General features: G+C 54.1%; 1 protein-coding gene across 17 annotated transcripts in view; it reads right to left on the bottom strand.

The window, feature by feature from the left end:
• Positions 1 to 5,003: 5,003 nt before the first annotated feature.
• The window catches only part of SBF1 (SET binding factor 1), a 115,397-nt gene continuing 99,783 nt past the window's right edge, over positions 5,004 to 20,617 (bottom strand). For 6 of the 17 annotated variants that reach the window (XM_084808728.1, XM_084808730.1, XM_084808726.1 and 3 more), the window contains 16 exons: positions 20,344 to 20,551; positions 18,689 to 18,888; positions 18,468 to 18,605; positions 17,840 to 17,932; positions 17,470 to 17,541; positions 16,926 to 17,110; positions 16,612 to 16,788; positions 10,303 to 10,404; positions 10,043 to 10,228; positions 9,807 to 9,933; positions 9,581 to 9,711; positions 9,160 to 9,393; positions 7,176 to 7,289; positions 6,865 to 7,082; positions 6,645 to 6,732; positions 6,168 to 6,516 (listed from right to left, as the gene is read on the bottom strand). In XM_084808728.1, coding sequence (XP_084664854.1) covers positions 6,256 to 6,516; positions 6,645 to 6,732; positions 6,865 to 7,082; positions 7,176 to 7,289; positions 9,160 to 9,393; positions 9,581 to 9,711; positions 9,807 to 9,933; positions 10,043 to 10,228; positions 10,303 to 10,404; positions 16,612 to 16,788; positions 16,926 to 17,110; positions 17,470 to 17,541; positions 17,840 to 17,932; positions 18,468 to 18,605; positions 18,689 to 18,888; positions 20,344 to 20,551 — 2,534 coding nt within the window. In that variant the 3' untranslated portion in view covers positions 6,168 to 6,255. Of the gene's footprint in view, positions 6,517 to 6,644; positions 6,733 to 6,864; positions 7,083 to 7,175; positions 7,290 to 9,159; positions 9,394 to 9,580; positions 9,712 to 9,806; positions 9,934 to 10,042; positions 10,229 to 10,302; positions 10,405 to 16,611; positions 16,789 to 16,925; positions 17,111 to 17,469; positions 17,542 to 17,839; positions 17,933 to 18,467; positions 18,606 to 18,688; positions 18,889 to 20,343; positions 20,552 to 20,617 lie in introns of all 17 variants that reach the window. The other 11 variants (XM_084808740.1, XM_084808739.1, XM_084808732.1 and 8 more) reach the window with 5 other exon arrangements.

Raw genomic sequence — 20,617 nt, 5'->3', positions numbered from 1 at the left:
AATTGGACTACTGTGGGGGCTTACTCCAACATCCCAGCCCTTCTGGTAGAATGTGCGCGTGCGCGCGCTTGTCCTTCCTTCCCTGCCTATGCTCCACCCCTACAAGAACAGCATTGGTTTCTTTTACTTGTACTCCTGCCTGCCTGACTTTAGCAAGAATTTTGGTCAGGAGCGGTTGCTCCTTATCCAGCTTCAAATGCAGAAATCCAGATCTCATAAAATGAGGCTCCGATTCCACCACAAGGTGAATCAAGGTCTGTCCAGCCTCCAGCAGCACCCCCTTCTAGCAAGAGAGCAGCACAACCCTGCCTGGAAGCAGAGGAGAACAGCACACTGGGTGGGTGGGTGCTGCAGTTCTGTAGTCTGCAGTGTCACTTTTCAGAGTGTGGATTGCTTTAACCGGTGCTTTAGCTAGAGGGGAAGGAGTTTGGCTTCTAACTGCTGGTTTGTGAGGCGGGAATGTTTTTATGTGTATTTCTGTAACAATGGCCTCCTTTTTCTCAACTGCCAAATGTCAACCTGCGTTGTCAAGCTCCGATTTCATTTATTTGCAGCTAGAGCTATTATGATGGGTACTATTACAACTTTTTACAAAACAGTCTATAAAACAAAATGAAGTATATTTTGCCTTTGGGGTCATCTTTGTATTACTGTCGCATTTATGGGTTTATTAAATAAGAACTTTTAGCTTGGCCACTTCTTTTCTGCTCCTAATCCAAGGCTATTTGGACTATGTTAGCTCTATAGTTAACCTCCAAACTGACTTAATGTCCTGTGCCAGATACACTTGGGTTTATTTTGTTTACTTATTAACTCATACAAAGCTAGTTTTCTAAGCACTGTACAACAGAATTCACAATAAATCACTCAAATCCAGAACAGCATAAAATAAACATCCCCATGCAACACAATAAAATACAGTACAAAACACAAAGTTAAAACATCAGGAATTCAAGGCAAGTTTTCTTTTTTCCATAGATTCGATGTAAAAACAAAGGAGGGTTTTTTGCATAAATAGTCAACCTGATGATTCCTCAAGATGTGCATCTCAACACACTACCAACCAAATATGGGCATGGCATTTTCATAGGATAAAAGATCCTGGTCTAGGCTACTCAGCGCCTATCAGACCATACTTCTGCCTATCAACCGGAGGTGTCTCATTTGTGCTTGCCCCTTTTATTTTCGTGACGGGGCAGCTGGACTACGAATGAAGTAGAAATGAGCAATATGGGGAAGAAGAAAAGCCAGTGATCCATGGCATGGGTTCCTCCATTCCCAGAGTTAATCTCACAGACCGCTATGGATGACAAACTTGCAGCCCTTCAAATGATGTACCACAATAACCTCCAGCCCTAGCATGGCAAATGGCCTGGGGTGATGGGAGTTGTAGGCCAATGACATCTGGAAGACCACAGTGTCCCCCCCTTCACATGGGAATATTTTAAAGATATTTCCACTTCAAGTTGAAAGACCCCTGACCCCCCTCCCCAGTGCAATAAATAGATCATAGGGGTTGGAAGGGGCCTACAAGGCCATCCGAGTCCAACCCCCTGCTCAATGCAGGAATCCAAAGTCCTGGTAATAAGAGAAAGCATTAATAATATTCTGAATTAACATGGTTTAGTCGTCAGATCTGGAATTTGTTTAGGACATACAGGAAGAAGTATAATTGGTAAGTTTGAATTAGAAGTGTTTTTTTAAAAAGATTTAAGTGAATCCACTGTGGCTAGGGTCCATTATAGAATCATAGAATAGTAGGGTTGGAAGGGGCCTACAAGGCCATCGAGTCCAACCCCCTGCTCAGTGCAGGAATCCAAGTCAGAGCATCCCCGACAGATGGCTGTCCAGCCTCATCTTGAATGCCTCCAGTGTGGGAGAGCCCACCACCTCCCCAGGTCATTGGTTCCACTGTCATATTGCTCTGTGAGGATGTTTTTCATGATGTTCAGCCGGAATCTGGTTTCCTGCCACTTGAGCCCATTCTTCCATGTCCTGCATTCTGGGAGGATCGAGACGAGATCCTGGCCTTCCTCTCTGTGACAACCTTTCAAGTCCTTGAAGAGCGCTCTCATATCTCCCCTCAGTCTTCTCAAGGCTAAACATGCCCAGTTCTTTCAGTCTCTCCTTGCAGGGCTTTGTTTCCAATCCCCTGATCATCTTTCCTGCCCTCCTCTGAACCCTCTCCAGCCTGTCTGCAACCTTCTGAAAGTGTGGTGCCCAGAACTGGACACAGTACTCCAGGTGAGGCCGAACCAGTGCTGAGTAGAGGGGAACTAGTACTTCCCGGGATTTGGAAACTATGTTTCTATGAATGCAGCCCAAAAGAGCATTTGCCTTTTTGGCAGCGACATCACATTGTTGGCTCATCTTCAGCTTGTGATAGGCAACAATTCCAAGATCTTTCTCGCTTGTAGTGTTGTTGAGTCACGTATCCCCAATCTTCTAACTGTGCATTTGGTTTCTTTTTCCTAGGTGCAGAACTTGGCATTTATCCCTATGAAATGTCATTAACAAGTTAAGAATTTGACAACTAAGTCCGGAGAGCATCTCATCAAGTATTCCTTAAGAATTCCACTGTGAAATTGTTGCTCTTAACTCAAATATAAGTAAATTCACTGACAGCAGCTTCCATACCAGAACATTTGAAAGTACACTGTATAGTGCCAATTAAAAAAAAACTGACCTGGAAACTACAGGCAGTTAGTTGCCTTGATATCTGTCCAGGCACATGTGGAAAGTATAAAAAGTATAAAAGCTCGAGATTTATTGTTCCATTTTGAGGAGGAAATGGATGCAGATTTTATCTCTCCCCTCATGTAATACTGGAACGTGTGTCACCCATAGACAATCAGTGGAGGACGATGGAGGGCACAACACACAACTTGAGAACCAAACAATGGCTCCTCCCCAAAAGAGGCTTCTAGCTCCTGTGTGAACATGGCACCATCACCTGCATGGAGCAGCAGGAGCCAGAAGTGGGTGAGGGGACGGGCCAACGGACTGCCGTGGCAGCACCATCAAGTGGGTGCCCCCCAAACTCAGGCCATTCAGGGTGAAGAAGCCGTGCTCATGGCCGAATCAGGTAGGTGCACTCCCAGGGGCTTGCAGAGGGAGAAGAAACATCCAGATCTCGCCAGCAAACCTGCCCAGGAGCCTCAGAAGCAGTTTGGTCTGGGGGGCCCGGAGAGGAGGGGACAGAGCTACCTGCCCCCATCTCCAGCGAACAGCCTTTGCCACCAGGTTGGCGCCTATATGGAACCTCCCTCCCCCCGCCCATAACTGCTTAGGTCTGCATAGAAGCTCCTCCAGGCAATAGCCATAGGATCATAGAATCGTATGGTTGGAAGGGACCTATAGGACCATCTAGTCCAGCCCCCTGCTCAGTGCAGGAATCCAACTCAGAGCATCCCCGACAGATGGCTGTCCAGCCTCGTCTTGAACGCCTCCAGCGTGGGAGAGCCCACCGCCTCCCTAGGGAATGGGTTCTGTTGTCGTATTGCTCTAACAGTCAGGAAGGTTTTCCTGATGTTCAGCTGGAATCTGGCTTCCTGTCACTGGAACCCATTATCCCGTGTCCTGCATTCTGGGGTGATCGAGGAGAGATCCTGGATTTCCTCTCTGTGACAACCTTTCAAGTACTTGAAGAGCGCTACCTTATCTACCCTTAGTCTTCTCAAGGCTAAACATGCCCAGTTCCTTCAGTCTGCCTTCATAGGGCTTTGTTTCCAGTCCCTTGATCATCTTTGTTGCCCTCCTCTGAACCCTCTCCAGCTTGTCTGCATTCTTCTTAAAGTGTGGCGCCCAGAACTGGACACAGTACTCCAGATGAGGCCGAACCAGTGCTGAGTAGAGGGAAATTAGTGCTTCCCGGGATTTGGAAGCTATGCTTCTGTAAATGCAGCCCAAAATAGCATTTGCCTTTTTTGCAGCCACATCACATTGTTGGCTCATCTTCAGCTTGTGATCGACAACCATTCCAAGACCATTCTCGCTTGTAGTGTTGTTAAGCCACGCATCGCCCATCTTGTAACTGTGCATTTGGTTTCTCTTTCCTAGGTGCAGAACTTGGCGTTTATCCCTATGTCATTCTGTTGTTTTCTGCCCAGCACTCCAGCCTATCAAGTTCATTTTGAATTGTTTCTGTCTTCCAAAGTATTAGCTGTCCTGCCCAATTTTGTGTCATCTGCAGATTTGATCAGCATTCCCTGCACCTCCTCCTCCACGTCATTAATACAAATGTTGAAGAGCACTGGGCCCAGGACTGAGCCCTGCGGTACCCCCCTCGTTACCTCTCCCCAGTTTGAGAAGGTCCCATTGAGAAGCACTCCGATTCTGTAGCCATCATCATGCAAAGAAGGCACTGCGACTCTTGGCAACCGGAGGCTGGATTAGCTGGTCCCTCCTAAGTTGCGCCCCGCAAGAGAGCTCCTCTCCCCCACCCCCCGGCCCCTCTGTCCCAAGTCTCCCAAGGCAATGGAGTGAGGCTGCTGCCTTGGCGAGCCAGAAGCCCAAGGGCAGGAAAAGCCTGGACTACTAACTGCCGCTTCCTAGCACTCCACAAAGTCCTGGGGCATCCTTTGGAAGCATCCGCAACAGCTTAGACTTCCACCCTGGTTTTCATCCCCTGAGATGCCATTTTGGACACAGGGCCAGGGCGAACGCCAGGCCATCCTCCCATTCTGCTCAGTTCCTTCTCAGCCCTAGTGAGGCCCAAGGAAACAGTAACAGGGCCGAGCCCACAGCGCCATTGGGGGGACCTCAAATGTTCCTTCCCAAAGGAAGTCATCTCTCTCTCTCTCTCACCCCCCCCTCACCCCCCGCTCCTTCCTTCTCCAGGCATCCAGAGGAGGTGCAGCAGAACGGGCTCTCCAAATCCAGCCCCTGGACACAGCGAGGAGCGCTGGCACGGAGGCAGCGAGGGTACACAGACGCGAGGCCTCCTGCAGTGCGGCGCGCCCGAGTCTCAGGCAGGCAGTGAGTCACATCCAGCCAAACACAGGGCGGGTGTGTTGTTGCTGTTTTTTATTAAATTCCATTAGTTTTTTCTCTTCATATATTTTTTCCTCTAGGCACAATACAATACAAGGACTCTGTAGGTTTGACACAATGTACAGAAACTTGAATAATCTACAACTGCTCAAGGAAGTTACAAAACCCTCCAATTCACACCAGCCACAGTCGTTATTGTACAAATAAAAAAAAGGGGGGGGGTTGTGCTCCAGACTATGTACAATGTCTCAGGGCCTGAAACAACACCCCATATGCCTTTAAAAATATGGGGGTGGGGGGAGAGCTGGGGAGGCTGCCAGGGCAGACTTGGGCTTCAGTGGAAGGTAACCACTGTCCGACCCATGAGGAGAGCAGGTTGCGTGATTTGCTTTGGGATTACAGTCCAGGACACAGGGCGGCCAGGCCAGAGGGGGCGGGCTCAGCTGCAGGGTCATCAGCTGCGTCCAAGAAGCCATTCCCAGGCTCATGACCATCTCCGATGATGCAGCGGGAGGTGGGAGGCTGGCAAGCCCTTTCTGTCCGCCCCCACCCCGAGCTTCCTTCCTACCCAGGAATAGAGTCCGCCCCAGCCACGCCTCAGCAGCATCAGACAACCATACGGCCAGGGGGCAGAGGCAAGGGCTGCCTGAAGTGGTGCCCCTTCTCTCTCCCGAAGCCCTGGATCCAGAGGCCACAGGCTGCAGACACACGGAAGCCCCGGCACCCGCACCCACATGGCCCAAGTGCTCGAGGGCTGTAATACTGTGTGTGCCCCCACGTGCCCCCCAGAACACAGCCGAGCTCCTGCCCTTCCCTGGTGGAGCAGGTGGCCCCTCGGCCAGGAGAGTGGCCACACAGGCGGCAACACAGGGGCTGCGTGGCTCTGCCGGTGCTTGGGAAGGGCAGGCTGCGGGCTGGACCCTCCCCGTTCGGGCTCCTACGACCCACCCGAGGCCGAGCCGTCCTGGCAAGGTGTGACAGCAGGCAGGCCATGACGGTCCCTGCTGGGCATGGTTCACAGGGCACCCTGAGAACCAGGCGGAGGCCACGGAGAAGCGAGTCCTCCCCGCTGGCCAGCTCCTCCTCGTCGCAGTGCGGCACAGGTGCCGCCCCGCTCCGCACGCCAAGGGCGAAGGGCAGCCTCAAGCATCGGACAAGCAGCTCTGGATGCGGTCGATCCACTGCTGGGCCAGCTGCACATCCTGGGCGCAGAAACTGTAAACACGCTTTGTCGTCTTCACCTGCAAGGGGAGAGGAGCAGAGCTAGGCCGGCCAGCGCGGCAGTCCCGAGGGCTGGCACCCCCTCCCCAGCGAGGCTCCCCCGGGCAGCCACAGTGCAGGCCGCCCTCCCAAAGGCAGGAAGGCAGGGGAGGCCCAGCAGCCTCCGCTCACATCGAAGAAGGCCTTTTCGTCCACCGTCTTGGGGGCTCCCATGGTGGGGGTGCCCGGAGTGATGGACTCGACCTCGGCTAGGTCAATGACCCCTTTGCACTCTGTGTCCAGGCGGCTGTCATAGTACCGCAGCTGCAAGGAGGGAGAGCAGAAGTCACGGTCCTCGCAGCAAGCCAGGATGAGTCCCGCTCCCTTTCCCCCAGCAGCGGTTCCTCCTCCCCGCCTCCCCCGCTGCCCTGCCCGGCCATCCCCCCACCTACCTGGTGCTTGGTTTTATCCAGCACGAACCACCGGGGCTTCCACGGCTTCATGAAGGCTCCTTTCTTGTAAAGGGATCCCTCATAGGAGCTGCAGGGGGCAGAAGTGGCTTAGCGAGGAGAGAACGAGGGAACAGGCTGGCGGGAAGGAGAGAGGCCCTTTCTTGCCAAGCGGCAGCTCCCCTCCCGCCAGCCCCCTGCCCCAGCGATGAGCCTCTCGCACCGGTTCTCGCTCTCCGCTGGCTGGAACTGGCTGTAGAGGGTGCTGGTGCTCTTGCGGCCCCCTTGCTTCCCACTGGAGGGTGTGGATGTGCTGCTGGCGTCGCTGTCCAGGCTGAGGTTGAGGGTGGAGCTGCCGCCACCGCTCTCCTGCAGGTAGACGCCGAGCGAGCGCCGCTGGTGTGACAGGCTGGATGCCATCAGCAGAGAGCTGGCCGCCACCTGGAAGCAAAAGGCCATGTGTGGGAAGGCGGCTCCTGGCCGGAGTCGGCAGGGCTGCCCCGGCGCCTCAGCTCCCAGCTCAAGAGCCCTTACTCTGCCACTGGTGTCCGTCTGGGCCTCTGATCGCTGGAAGGCCTTCACTTTGTCCCACGTCTCCTTCCAGCGCTCTGGAACCTGCCCCAGCTCCATCTCCAGGTTGTGCAGCTCCTGCAAGGTGGCAGCTGGAGTCAGAGCAAGCTCTGAAGGACCCGGAGAACACGCCAAGGCCTGAATCCTGGCTCTCAAGGAACATATATCTACCCACTCCTTCTGTGCTAGTTATTCTCCCTCTGCTAACTGGGGCAAGACGAGAGAATTGCCTACATATTTTCAAGCTCTTCTCCATGACCTATGTTAAGGACTAGAAATCTGCCCTTTTGTAAATGAAAATGGAGATGGTTGCAAACACCACCAGCTATTGGCCTCATATCCTGCTTGTGGGCATCGGGCCACTGTGGGACAGAACGCTGGACTGGAGAGGCCTTTGGTTCGAGTCAGTTTCAGGGCTCTTCAAAACCGCCTAGGTTCTAACCGTTCTAACATGGCCATCTGGAAAACTTGAGGCAAGCTGCCCACAGCTTGAACGTGCACAGATGCCTCACTGCGCTCTCTGGGGCAGGCTCTCCCCAACAGGCCCACAGGCCAGGCAGGAGCCACCAGCCCGCTGCCTCCAGAAGCACACTGGCCCAGACTGACCCCAATCCAGCCTTGCTGGATCCTCCACCAGACTGAACACAAAACCTACAGCCATGTTGGGCCATGCTGCTCCCTGGGATGCCTCAGGTGGGTCACTGGGTTGCCTCCCCCATCGCTACGCAAGAGAAGGCGGGGCTGCAGTCACACCACGTCCCCAGACACCTCCGGGGCACAAGGGCTCCTGCCAGCTGGTGGCTAAATGGGGAGTGGTCTACAACAGGCCTGCAGTGTAGCCCACTGCGGCCGTAACTCTACTGCGGATGGGGGTGTGAGGCTAATTTGCTTAGACATCCAGAGAATGGGAAGCCTTCAGGTCAGCTCTAGCTCTCTGCTCGCTTCCGCCTTAGTGGAGAATTGTTGGGAAAGCAGCCCTTGTGCAAAGTGAAGATGAGGGATCAAAGGGAAAAGTGGCCAAAAATGAGGTGGAAGGAATGCGTCCATCTTAAGAGCCATGAATTTATGCATTCAGGGAAATTTCTCTGACTGGAAGCGCTCAGGGGCCCTCTAACGTGGGAGTGACCTTACTTGCATTCAAGCAAGATCTCTTTTTTCCAGTAACCGCAGAGTTCTGAGTCAATTCTGTGTTCAGGCAATAGCGGACATGTTACTTTAATATCTCCTTTTTAAGGATAATGATGGAGAGCACCAATTCACGATCACTCGAATAATATTCCCAGAAGTGTAACTTTGTAGAAGATGACGTTTGCAACCCTTCCCCCTGCTCGCCTTCCCAACTTGCTTTGATTTTGTTACGGAGGTAGCCGGGCCCTACCTTAACAGGGCTGGCCAGGCAGAGCTGAGCTGTCGGGGGGGGGAAGGAAAGTAGCTGCTTGCGGGGGGCGGGGGGAGACAGTCGTTAAGTTCAGTGTGTGGCTTTGTTGTGGCTTTAATTCTGTTCTTCAGACCGAGGCAGCCTTGTTTTGCAAGGCTGCTTATTAGACAGGGTGGATTCATGGGGGCAGGAAGGTGGACTGCAGTGAGAAAGAAGCTCAGCATCCTATGAATTTCAGGAGACAGTTATTCTTGGGGGCAGGCCTATGGGCCTGTGCCCCAAACCTTTTAAGCACCTAGCAACACCTCTGCACAGAGCCATGGGCCTGCACTTGACCCCACTTGGTTGATGCATAACACACACACCCCGCATTCATACCCCAAATCTAACAGAATTCAAAGGAACTTTAGGGGTCGGAGATCTACTCAAGGCCAAGCTCAGAAAAGCCCCCCCCCCCCCCCGATGGATCTTGGCGCATGCAGAAAGCTTGATTCTCACATGGTCCCCTGAGCACTGCCTCATCGGACATTGCCCTTGGAGGAAGAGGACGGGGGCAGGACACCTACTGACCTCCAGCAGCCGAGAGATGGCGTCGGGCTCCGTGCGGCTGCAGCTATCATAGCAGGGCCAGACGACCCTACGCCGGCTCTGCGGGGTGCCCATGTCCTGCTGACTGGCCTCTTCCAGGGGCTCCGCTTGGCCCTGCACCAGCTCCCAGTCATAGGAGGGGCCCTCAGACAGAGTCTCTTGTGTGTAATAATCCCACACCTTCAGGTTGGAGATGTTGCTGTAGGGACGCAGCACCTGCCGACAAGGTGAGGCCACAGCCAAGTCACTCTCCAACGAGCCTGGTGAGCAAAGCAGATGCCACTGGGCACCTGCTTCATGCTCGGCACAGCTGGGCTCCTGGGCTGGCCCTGCTGAGGAGCCTGGAGCTCCGGAGGGCCCGTGTGATCCAGCCGTGGCACTCGCCCCTTGTGCCAGCACTCACCTCGCCATCCTCAGGAGCATACATGTAGTTGAAGAATGCCGGTGTCCTCTTGCTCAGCCGGTCCATGTAGTCCCAGAGGGATCGGAAGAGCTGGGGACCCTTCCGCTCTCCTTTCTCCTCGTACAGGAGGCCTGGCATGGAGAAGCACACGCTGTGGCTTGTGCCACCGTCTCAGGAGCTGCCCAGGTGCCCTCCACCCCCACCATAGCCCTGTGCTGCTCTTTACCCAGCTCCAGTCGCTCGTAGTCCGAGTCCAGCAGGAAAGTGCGGAAGCGGTTGGACACATAGTGGTAGCTGAGGAACTTCAGGTAGTACTGGCTGAACTCAAACTCCATGGGGAACTGCAAGTGGATCTGCAGAGCAGGGCAAGAGGTGCCAGAACATGAAGACAGCCGCAGGGGCAGCGGGGCCATACCGCTCCCGCCCCACTCCCTGCCAGGCCGCCACTTTGGTGGCTCTCACCTGATGGACGCAGTCAAGGAACTGAAGAAAGATGGGCGTGAAGCCGCTGCTCTGGCTGGCCAAGGTCTGAGCCCCCCGATGGCTGAAGCGGTGCCCAAAGGAGAGCCACTCCTTCTCGATGAGGAGGCGGAAGCCCTCCATAGTACGGTAATAGGGGTCTGAGAGCAGCTGCACTAGAGACACCACCTGTGGAGGGAGAGGGGCGTCAACACCAGCCTGTGGGGCACAATCCGGGGGCGGGGGAGGGGGTGAGCCCTTACCTGGGTGGTGATGTCCCAGCCGTCCTCCAGGCTGACAAGCACAGAGGAGCCTGTGTCCAGCAGCTCCACCACCAGCACGGAGATCTGCAGAATCTTATGGATCTGCCAAGAAAAAGAGGCCTCAGGGCGCAGCGCCTGGCATGGCCACTGCAGCAAACGTCCTTTGCCTAAGTGTCTGCCAGAGGCCCGGCGTCTCCTGTTGCTCTCGATCTCGCTGGTCTGCTCTGGGCTCGAGGAGGAGCGTTGCCTCGGCACACACGGTAACACACACCTAACTGTGGGCTGCTTCAGATGCCGAAAGACAGCGCTGTTCCTGGGCCTGAGAGGCCTGCGGGGAGACGGCTCGTGCCCTTCTTGCATGGCCACTGGCCCTGTGGCTCCGCTGCTGAACTCTCGCCTGCTGCGTCTGTGCTGGGAGATCGATTCCCAGACAGAATTTCTCCCTGTTCCATTCTGACCAGCCTGGCTGGGTTGCCAGATCCAAAGGTCAGCTCCCTCTGCCTAAACCTCCCTGCCAGATTTGACACAGCCGGCCACGCTCTCTCACGTGCCTGATTCCCTTCGTTCCCTCAGCACTCTCCACGAGCTAGTCCCGCTCGCTCTCTTTCTCCCCATCTAATCACTCTCCCCATGTTTCCAAAGCTTTTCTTTGGCTCCCCTTCGTTCGGCTGGGCTCTGTCAGGGCTTCATTCGTCCTCATCTACTATTCTTATCTACTGCCTCTGGGCAAGCTCCATGCATCCCCTGGCTGTCAGAATCACTTCCAGACGGATGGCATTCAGCTCGAGCTCTGCACATAGCCACTTTCCTCCTCCCACCTCCATGTGCTTCCCAGAGGTTCCTGCCCAGATGCTACACCATCGTTTCAAGCCAGGATATCAAGTCCAAACATTGTCTCTTCCCTCCCAAGCCCTCCTCTCCTCGCACAGTCTCCTGACTCCTGGGACGGGTTGCACCTCACAAAGGATGGGAAGAAGGTGTTTGGCCACAGCATGAAGAACTTCATCAGGAGGGCTTTAAACTGAATCCTACGGGGAAGGGAGATGTAATGTTGGGAGTAGCAATGGACGTAGGCGCATGCACTGCAACGGAGAGAACAGCTCTGATAGCGCCCAATAATAGTCTTCAGACACAGGTAGGAAGAAAGCCAGACTATGAAGCACATGGTCTTCGATGTCTATATACTAATGCCCAGAGTATGGGAAACAAACAGAACGAACTTGAACTCTCAATACAAGAGGGAAATTATGACCTGATAGGTACAACTGAGACTTGGTGGGATAACTTTCATGACTGGCATACAGCACTTGAAGGATATAACTTCTTCAAAAAGAACAGGAGGAACAGAAAGGGAGGTGGGGTTGCACTGTATGTGAAAAATACATCTCTTTGCACAGAAATACAGGAGGAGGAGCTTGGTAGCCCCATCAAGAGCATCTGGGTTGAAATAAATGGAGCAAAGAATAAAAGGAATCTGGTGGTCGGAGTCTACTACCGGCCACCCAATCAAGGAGAAGACGAGGATGAAACTTTTGAAAAGCAAATAGCCAATGTTTTAAGGAAGCATGATGTAGTAGTAATGGGGGACTTCAATTTCCCCGATATTTGTTGGGAGACAAATTCTGCAAAACATGGCCCCTCCAGGAAATTCCTGACTTGTGTGGCGGATCACTTCCTCCTACAGAAAGGAGAGGAAGGAACTAGAGGATCGGCTATCCTTGACTTGATCCTAACCAACAGAGATGACTTAGTGGATAGGGAAGCAGTTACAGGAACTCTGGGGGAAAGCGACCATATTGTACTTGAGTTCTTGGTTCTAAAGGAAGCAAAAGCTGAGTGTAGTCAAACGCGTACCCTGGATTTTAGGAAAGCTGATTTTAATAAACTCAGAACAATGATCAGTCAGGTCCCATGGCAAGCGACGCTAACGAGAAAAGGAGTCCAAGATGGGTGGGAGCTTTTAAAAAAGGAAATTCTCAAGGCACAATCACAAACCATTCCAACAAGAAGAAAAGGTGGAAGACAACAGAAGAAGCCATGTGGCTTCACAAAAAGCTTAGGGATGACCTGAAAACAAAAAAGGACACATATAGGAAGAGGAAAGGAGGCCAAGTAACAAAGGAAGAGTACAGGCAGGTAGCACAGAATTGCAGGGATGGCGTCAGGAAGGCTAAAGCTGAGAACGAGCTGAGGTTAGCGAGGGATGCTAAAAACAACAAAAAGGCTTTCTTCAGCTACGTGCATAGTAAAAGGCAGAGGAAAGAAATGGTGGTTCAGCTATTAAATAAGGATGGCAAAACGATAACAGATGACAAAGAAAAGGCAGAGGTGCTCAATTCCTACTTTGGCTCAGTCTTCTCCCAAAAGAGGGTCTATGACCCCCCTGGCAAAGGCCAAGTACAGGCTGAAGGGGCAGAACTGCAGCTCGAGATCGATAGGCATATGGTCAAGGAACACCTAATTACTTAGAATGAGTTCAAATCCCCAGGGCCAGATGAACTGCATCCTAGAGTAATAAAGGAACTGGCAGAAGAACTCTCAGAACCGCTGTCTATTCTCTTTGAGAAATCATGGAGGACGGGGGAAGTGCCAGATGACTGGAGGAGGGCGAATGTTGTCCCTATCTTCCAAAAAGGTAAAAAGGAGGAAGCTGGGAACTACAGACCAGTCAGTCTGACATCAATCCCTGGGAAAATTCTGGAGCAGATCATAAAGCAATCCATCTGGAAGCACCTTGACAACAATGCCGTGATTACTCGAAGCCAACATGGATTTGTCAAAAACAAGTCCTGCCAGACAAATCTGATCTCATTTTTTGATCAAGTCACCTCCATTGTGGACCGTGGGAATGCTGTAGACATCATATACCTCGACTTCAGCAAAGCTTTCGACAAAGTGCCCCATGATCTCCTGATGAGCAAACTAGCTCAAAGTGGGCTAGACGAAACAACGATCCGGTGGATCCACAGTTGGCTACAGAATCGGACTCAAAGAGTGCTTATCAATGGGACCTTCTCAAACTGGGGAGAGGTAACGAGTGGGGTACCGCAGGGCTCAGTCCTGGGCCCAGTGCTCTTCAACATTAATGACTTGGAGGACGAGGTGCAGGGAATGCTGATCAAATTTACAGATGACACAAACTTGGGCGGGATAGCTAATACTTTGGAAGACAGAAACAAAATTCAAAGTGATCTGGATTGACTGGAGCGCTGGGCAGAAAACAACAGAATGACATTTCATAGGGATAAATGCCCAGTTCTGCACCTAGGAAAAATAAACCTAATGCACAGTTACAAGATGGGGGATACGTGGCTCAACCACACTACAAGCAAGAAGGATCTTGGAATGGTTGTCGATCACAAGCTGAAGATGAGCCAACAATGTGATGTGGCTGCAAAAAAGGCAAATGCTCTTTTGGGCTGCATTAATAGAAGCATAGCTTCCAAATCCCGGGAAGTACTAGTTCCCCTCTACTCAGCACTGGTTAGGCCTCATCTGGAGTACTGTGTCCAGTTCTGGGCACCACACTTTAAGAAGGATGCAGACAAACTGGAGAGGGTTCAGAGGAGGGCAACAAAGATGATCAGGGGACTGGAAACAAAGCCCTATGAAGAGAGACTGAAAGAACTGGGCATGTTTAGCCTTGAGAAGAGAAGACTGAGGGGAGATATGATAGCACTCTTCAAGTCCTTGAAAGGTTGTCACAGAGAAGAAGGCCAGGATCTCTTCTTGATCATCCCAGAGTGCAGGACACGGAAGAATGGGCTCAAGTGACAGGAAGCCAGATTCCGGCTGAACATCAGGAAAAACTTCCTGACTGTTAGAGCAATACAACAATGGAACCAATGACCTGGGGAGGTGGTGGGCTCTCCCACACTGGAGGCCTTCAAGACGAGGCTGGACAGCCATTTGTCAGGGATGCTCTGACTTGGATTCCTGCATTGAGCAGGGGGTTGGACTCAATGGCCTGGTAGGCCCCTTCCAATGCTACTATTCTATGATTCTATGACTCATTGGTCACCTTATCATCCACCATGCCGACCAGCAGGGAGCTTTGCTTTCCTCTTGGACTCCTTTGTCTTTGTTCCCCATATGCAGCAGTTCATTGCCAACCCATGCTGCTTCTCCCATTACAACCTTGCAGAAATGTGGCCCTTCCTCTCTGCCCTCCTCAGGAAAGACAATGGCCCACACCCAGTCATCTTAGGCACAGACCACCACTTTCTCCTCTTCTCTGCTCTCCTGCTGTTTCACCTTGTTTCACTCATGTCTGTTCAGCACCCTACTGCCAACATGACTGAACCCTCTTGTCTCTCCAACTAGATGATGCCCCTCCTTAAATTCCTGCGCTGGCTTCCTGTCTGCTGGTCCTTCCCTTAAAACCCCTGCAAGGCCTTGCCCCCGCCTCACCATCTCTCCACCTTGCTACCACACATCTCTGCCTTGGTGCCCTTCTGAATGTCTCCCTGACACCTAGGCTTTGTAATCTCCATTTTGCCTGGGAAGGGAGGCTGAGCTGGGACAGGCACCCAAGCTGAGAGACGCAGCTGGGACCAGGAGGCAGCGGGTGTCCCACAGCGGGGGCACGGAGCCTCCAGAACCTGGAGAGGCCTCATGCTCTGCCAGATCCCTAATGCGGTCATGCCATCCAGGCACACCCCTGAGATGGTTGGCTTAGAGACCTGCATGAGACCCTTGGAAACATATCACTGGTACTTGGTCACCCATCAGTATGCACTGAGGCTGGGGACCTACACCCCAAATAGGCCCACAATCCTCCTCTTGCACTCTGCTTCTGCACTAGACACCCTGGTGGGAAAATCAAGTGCTACCCTCATCTACATTCTCTCCCCCATCTTTTGATCCTAAAGGAAAAAACCCTCCCCAAAACAAAGATTCTAAAATTGAACTTTTTTTTGTTCAGAGTTACTTTGTCCCTGGAGGTCACTACAGTTCCTCAGGCAGTAACAAGGCAGCTTGTTACTAGCCAGTCTGTCTGACACACACTCAACTTTTGTACTGCTTTGGAGGATTCAAGGAGGACCCCGGTTTTTGTTCTGCTTTTAAGTCCTGTGCCACATGGCCAGGGCTCAAGGGAACCGACAAGGATCCAGCCAGCCCCATCACAGCCATTTTCCCTGGATACCTGCAGATGACAAGGGGCACCTTGCTGTCTAAGAGCCCGTCTAACTTCATCCCAGCATCCTTCGTAAGGAACAACTGCCCGCGCAACCCCAGGGACAAATTTCCGGTGGCAAGCTGACCCAGAAGAAGAGCTCCCTTCGCATTTGAGCAGGGCTCCTCTTGGGGCTCCAACTCCTTTCCTTTTCTGGCTCTGCTCTGCTCTTCTCTCTCGCCTCCCTAGCTTCACAACGTGTTGTGGGGAGCCCACGGTTGGTTGGTTGGTTTATTTATTTAATTTCTATACCGCCCAATAGCCGAAGCTCTCTGGGCGGTTCACAAAAACTAAAACCAAACAACACACAATAAAACAATTTAAAATATACAGAACATTAAAACCACAATATAACAATACAACCACAATAAAACCTAGCAGCAGTACAGGAGTTTAAAATACAGATTTAAAACAGCAAAGATAAAAATTTAGAAAGCTAAAATCGGTTCACATCCTGGTCTCGGTCCCCAACCCAGTCAGGCCCCCCATCTGCCTCCCCGGGCCATCTTCCAGCTCCCTCCACTGAGAGGGGCCGGCCTCTCCCCCTGCATCCACCTAAAGCAGCCACATGGTGCTCTGGCTCACGCGTCATCCTGACCCTCCGCACAGAAATCAGCAAGGAGCTGCCAGTCCCACCTGCGGGCTCTTTGAGAGCAGGCTGTTTCTGCTTCTACAGTAAACGTGTCTTCAGCCACTTTACTCTCTGGCTGATAAATATTCTTCCCCTGTTTCCTCTTGCCTCCTTTTCCTTCCCCTTCCTTTGCTGTCTCTCTTATGCCTATTCTTGGACTACAAATCCCTTAGGGGCAGGGACTGTCTTCCTGCTCTCTGTAAAGCGCCATGCTGAGGAGGAGGAATTGGCAGTGGCGGCGGCCTGATGACTCTGACCGAGATGCCGCTCAGGCCATGGTCAACCAGACTGCTGGGGGGGGGGGGGGGGGCAGGCGAATGCCAAGGACGGCGCCACAGACAGACAGTGCAGTCTGTGTGGCCCGTCAGAAGAGTCATGATCTTTGGGATGTGCCCTCCCCCACCCCCACGAGTCAGCGGAGATCCGCCCAGCGCACCAGGCCAGGACACAGCAGGCCCGCCCAGCCGCCAGCCCTCGTGCCAGGACCTTCGCTGCCACTGACCTGAACCAGCCATTCAGACTCCTCCAGGGAGCGCAGGTAGGTCAAGCCAGGCTCCGTGGAGGGGTTGCCAGGCACGCACGCCTTCATCAGCTTCTTGAAGCTGGTCTTGACCTGCCGAGCCTCAAACACCTCGATGGGCACCAGCTCCCAGTGCTGCAGAGGGTCAGGCTTCACTCCCTGAAGAGGGAGAGAGACAGCCTCAGCAGGAAGCCACAGACACGCTCCGTCTCTCAGCCCTGGGAGGGTGGAGTGCTGGCCACAGGATGGGCAGCAGCAGGACGGGGCCGCCATTTCCTAGCCCAACAGGACAGTACCCTGAGCTGCGATTTGTCGCCAATGATGTAGAGCGATGCACGGTGCTGGCGCAAGAAGCTGGCCTCGGAGGGGGACCCGTTGGGCTGTGTGCTCAGCAGCTCCTTCCCAGCCAAGCGGGAGCCAACCTCCATGTTGAGAGCATAGCTGCTCATGCGTCCACTGGCTCGGATGCTGCCCCATTTGCCTGCAAGGAGAAGGAGGTCAGACGGAGGGGGAACAGCTCCCCAAGCCCCACTTGCCAGCTGGTCCCAGGCCTTCCAGGCTGGAACCTCCTGGCTGGTTAAGCCCTGCCGCTGGCTCGGGGCCACAGGCCGGATCACATCCCCACCTTCACTCATCCAGAGTGGGCACCCCCAGGCCAGCCGATCCTTACCCAAGAGGGGCTGGCAGGCATGCCAAGCCAGGCTGAGCGTGCAGGAAGGCTGCAGAGAGGTTAGTGCAGAGCGGCAGATTACTCAGGCTGCCTGACTGTCCGGGGGGCAACAGGGAGGGGAGTTAGAGGTGTGAATGTCACAGAATGGAAGCTAGTGCCCTATACAGTACCTTGGGGGGAGTCACGTCCCTTTGCTGCCATGCTCTTGGGGCTGGAGAGGGTAATGACCTTAGCTCTGTGACCTAGGGCCGAGGCAGGATGGAGAGGCATCTCAGCAAGGGGGTGGGAGGGGGCGGGCGGGGGGGGGAGGGAGAGAGAGAGAGAAGAGGGGCGGGGATGGCATGGCATGGCAGGTGGCCACTTGCTGGCAAGGGGAGCGGAATGGCGTGATGATGGGCAGATGAGATGGATGGACAAAGCCCCGGGGAGCCCTGGGATGCCCCCTCCTCTCCCCAGCTCCTCCAAGGAAGCCCAGCCCAGCCCCTGGCAATCCAAGGCTAAGGAGCTCCTCTGCGCTACATGCTGCTGCACACATCTCACCTCCTCGGCTCACAGGGCCGGCCCCTTCGTCCTTCCCTCCCATCACCTGCTTCATAAGGGATCCCAGCCTGGGCTGACGCTTCTCAGAAGAATCTGTAGCACCAACAGAAGGTGGACACATGCCAAAGGGCAGTAAGCCAAACTCTGCCCACCCAGTATTCTGCAGGGAGAAGTCACTTGGTACTCCCCACCCCCTCCTGCCCCAGAGCATTAGGGGATGTCAGAAAGCTCTGAGCTAACCCCCCCCACCCTCAGCGGAGACCTGTCCTGGGGCTCCTCTTGGATGCCACGGGAAGCAAAGCACCATGGTCAGCTGGAGAGGACAATTCCCATCATCCCCGGGGACTGGGTCCTGTCCTCCAGAATGACTCATCAGATGGACAATGAATGAAGGTGGAGATATGTCGAGCAAACGGCAATGCGGATCTGTGCAGCTCTGCTAGCAAGGATGGGGGGGGGAGCTGCAACTGCTGTGAAGGGCGCGTGGCTCACCTGGTGGCAGCACCCCTCCTGCTCCTCAGGCCGGCGCCCTGGCTGACGTCCTGCCTCTGCCCCGGAGGGATCTGGCTAGTGACACCTAGGCCCTCCCCCCAGGCTTGCACAGCAACTCGCCCTCGGAGCCCCTCACCTGAGCTGCTCATGTGGGCGGAGGTAAAGCTGCTGAGGGTGTTACGGCCGCTGGCGTCCGCGTGGTGGGGCATGGAGTTGACGACCGCCTGCAGGTACTTCTCTTGCTCCAAGCTGGTGGAGTCTGCTTGGGAGGCGCCTGCAAGGAGAGGCGCAGGGGGCATGCTCAGGGCTGTGCGGGGGCGGGGGCGGGGGGCGGGGGGCGGGGCAGGCCAGTCCTACCTCCAGTGGCGGGAGCGTTCTGAGACTTGAAGAGGCCCACCACGCCCTTCCCGTGCAGGCCGCCCGAGCGCAGCAGGACCGCCTTGGTGCGCGCGTTCCGCCAGCAGACAACGGGGAAGCGGTTCTGGCGGTAGCAGCGCGAAATCCGCTGAATGGTGTTGTCTTGGATGCTCTGCGGGACGATGAGCAGCCCTGGGTAGCTGTGGGGAAGCCAAGCAGAGGCTGCATCCACGGAGCACGCGCACAGGGAACGAGAGTGGGAGACACACCCACCCACGTGCACATGAACAGACAGACCACCCAGGGAAATCCTCCAGTGCACATGGCCAGAAGCCTGGGCCTTCTCCCAGGAGGCACAAAGACGCTCCTGTCCAGAAGCTGCCTTGATTGCAACATTTTCCCTACAGAAAGCAAGGTCACTGCATTATTAATTCATGTAAAACATTTGCATGCCCACCTTCCACCCCAACGTGGCTGACAATCCAAGATAAAATAATGAAACAATCCACATGAAAGTGCAATCTACTACTATACAACGCAAACAGAACCCAGAAGACCAGCAGCAGCAACACAGTACTGATTGTGATGTCACTCAGAAGCTGATTTCCTCAGCTCCTAAAAGGAGAGCACAGTGAAGAGTGCCATGTGAGTGTCTCTAAGGAAGGTGCCACCACAGAGAAGGCCTGGCTATCTAAGCCCTGGATCATGGCCCTGGATCAGAGAAGAGGTACAAGGAACAAGCAGCCCTCCAGATCCCCTCAGATGCCATGGAAGACCTTGGAATGCCAGCAGACTGGTTCCTTTCAGCAAGTGCTAGGCAAGGATCCATCCAGCCAAAGTGCCCAGATACTCTCCAAAGGCTGCCTGACATACAAGGTCTTCCAGGAATCCAAGCGGGATGTTCCCAGGCATGGGCTGTAGCGTCCAGGCCATCTCTGCCAAAAGAGAGAGTGCAGCAGGCACGCCAGCCGAGGGCAGCAGGAGTCTCTCGGCATCCAAACCTGGGACTGAATTACACAGCTACAGTGTGCAGAAGGATCACCTCTTGGTTCAGACTGACGGGGTATCTGGATGTTGACAGCTACAGCTGCAGGGAGTAGTGGGGCAGAGGTGTCTCCCATTCCCAGAAATCCCTTGAATTTTCAGCTGCCTGTTTTTAAATAAGTCTCTTGAACCTTTATGTACAGGGATACCAGGAAAATGTGCAGGCGGCTATCTGAGGCTCCCTGCTCCTGCTGCCCAGTGTTTTGGCTAAGGAATGCCAAGCGCAGGCAGTCACACCCTGCGTCATTTGCCTCCTGGCTCAGACCATCCAAAGAAGGAGCAGCCAGTCAGATGTCTTCTTGGGGGAAATTTAGCATTTAAAACTATTTTATTAATAGCATTTAATATTATTTAAACATTTAATGCATGCAGTATTAACGTTTTGCCCTGAAATGCAGTCTCCCCCCCCCCCCCCCCCGACCAGGACAGCCGCTGCCATCCCGCTTCCCCGGCGTGTCTGGCTTGAGATGGGCTCCGCCAGCCCAATCCAGCTTTCCAGCTCACACATCCTCCTCCTCCCGGGTGCCCGCAGTGCACAACGTGCCCCTCCCACAAGGAACAGGGTCCCGCCTGAAAGCGAGGGGGGGCTCTTGGCCCTGCGCTACACTCACCTCCTGCAGATAGCATACATCCGGTTGACGGTGGAGATGCGGAAGGGCTCGTTCTTGGAGCGGGTCAGGCTGTTGCTCAGCGTGCCCAGCCCCAGGCGCTGGTAATCCCGGCAACAGGCCCGCTCCACCAGGTGGCTCATGGTCGTCTTGTCCGAGGGACGGATGGTGGTGGACGGGGTCAAAGTGCTTCTGTCCACTTCTTCAGACGCTGCAGAAGACAAGGTAGAGTTGGACACGGCACCGGAAGGGTCCCCCAGGCCCCACCTCCAGGCCC

The sequence above is a fragment of the Heloderma suspectum genome, chromosome 7 (assembly GCF_057233095.1).
Source record: "Heloderma suspectum isolate Gila_16-S chromosome 7, 16-S_ref, whole genome shotgun sequence".
In the NCBI taxonomy this organism is placed as follows: domain Eukaryota; kingdom Metazoa; phylum Chordata; class Lepidosauria; order Squamata; family Helodermatidae; genus Heloderma; species Heloderma suspectum.
Note: the sequence above shows the minus strand (reverse complement) of the source record. Positions and strands in the feature narration are given on the sequence as shown.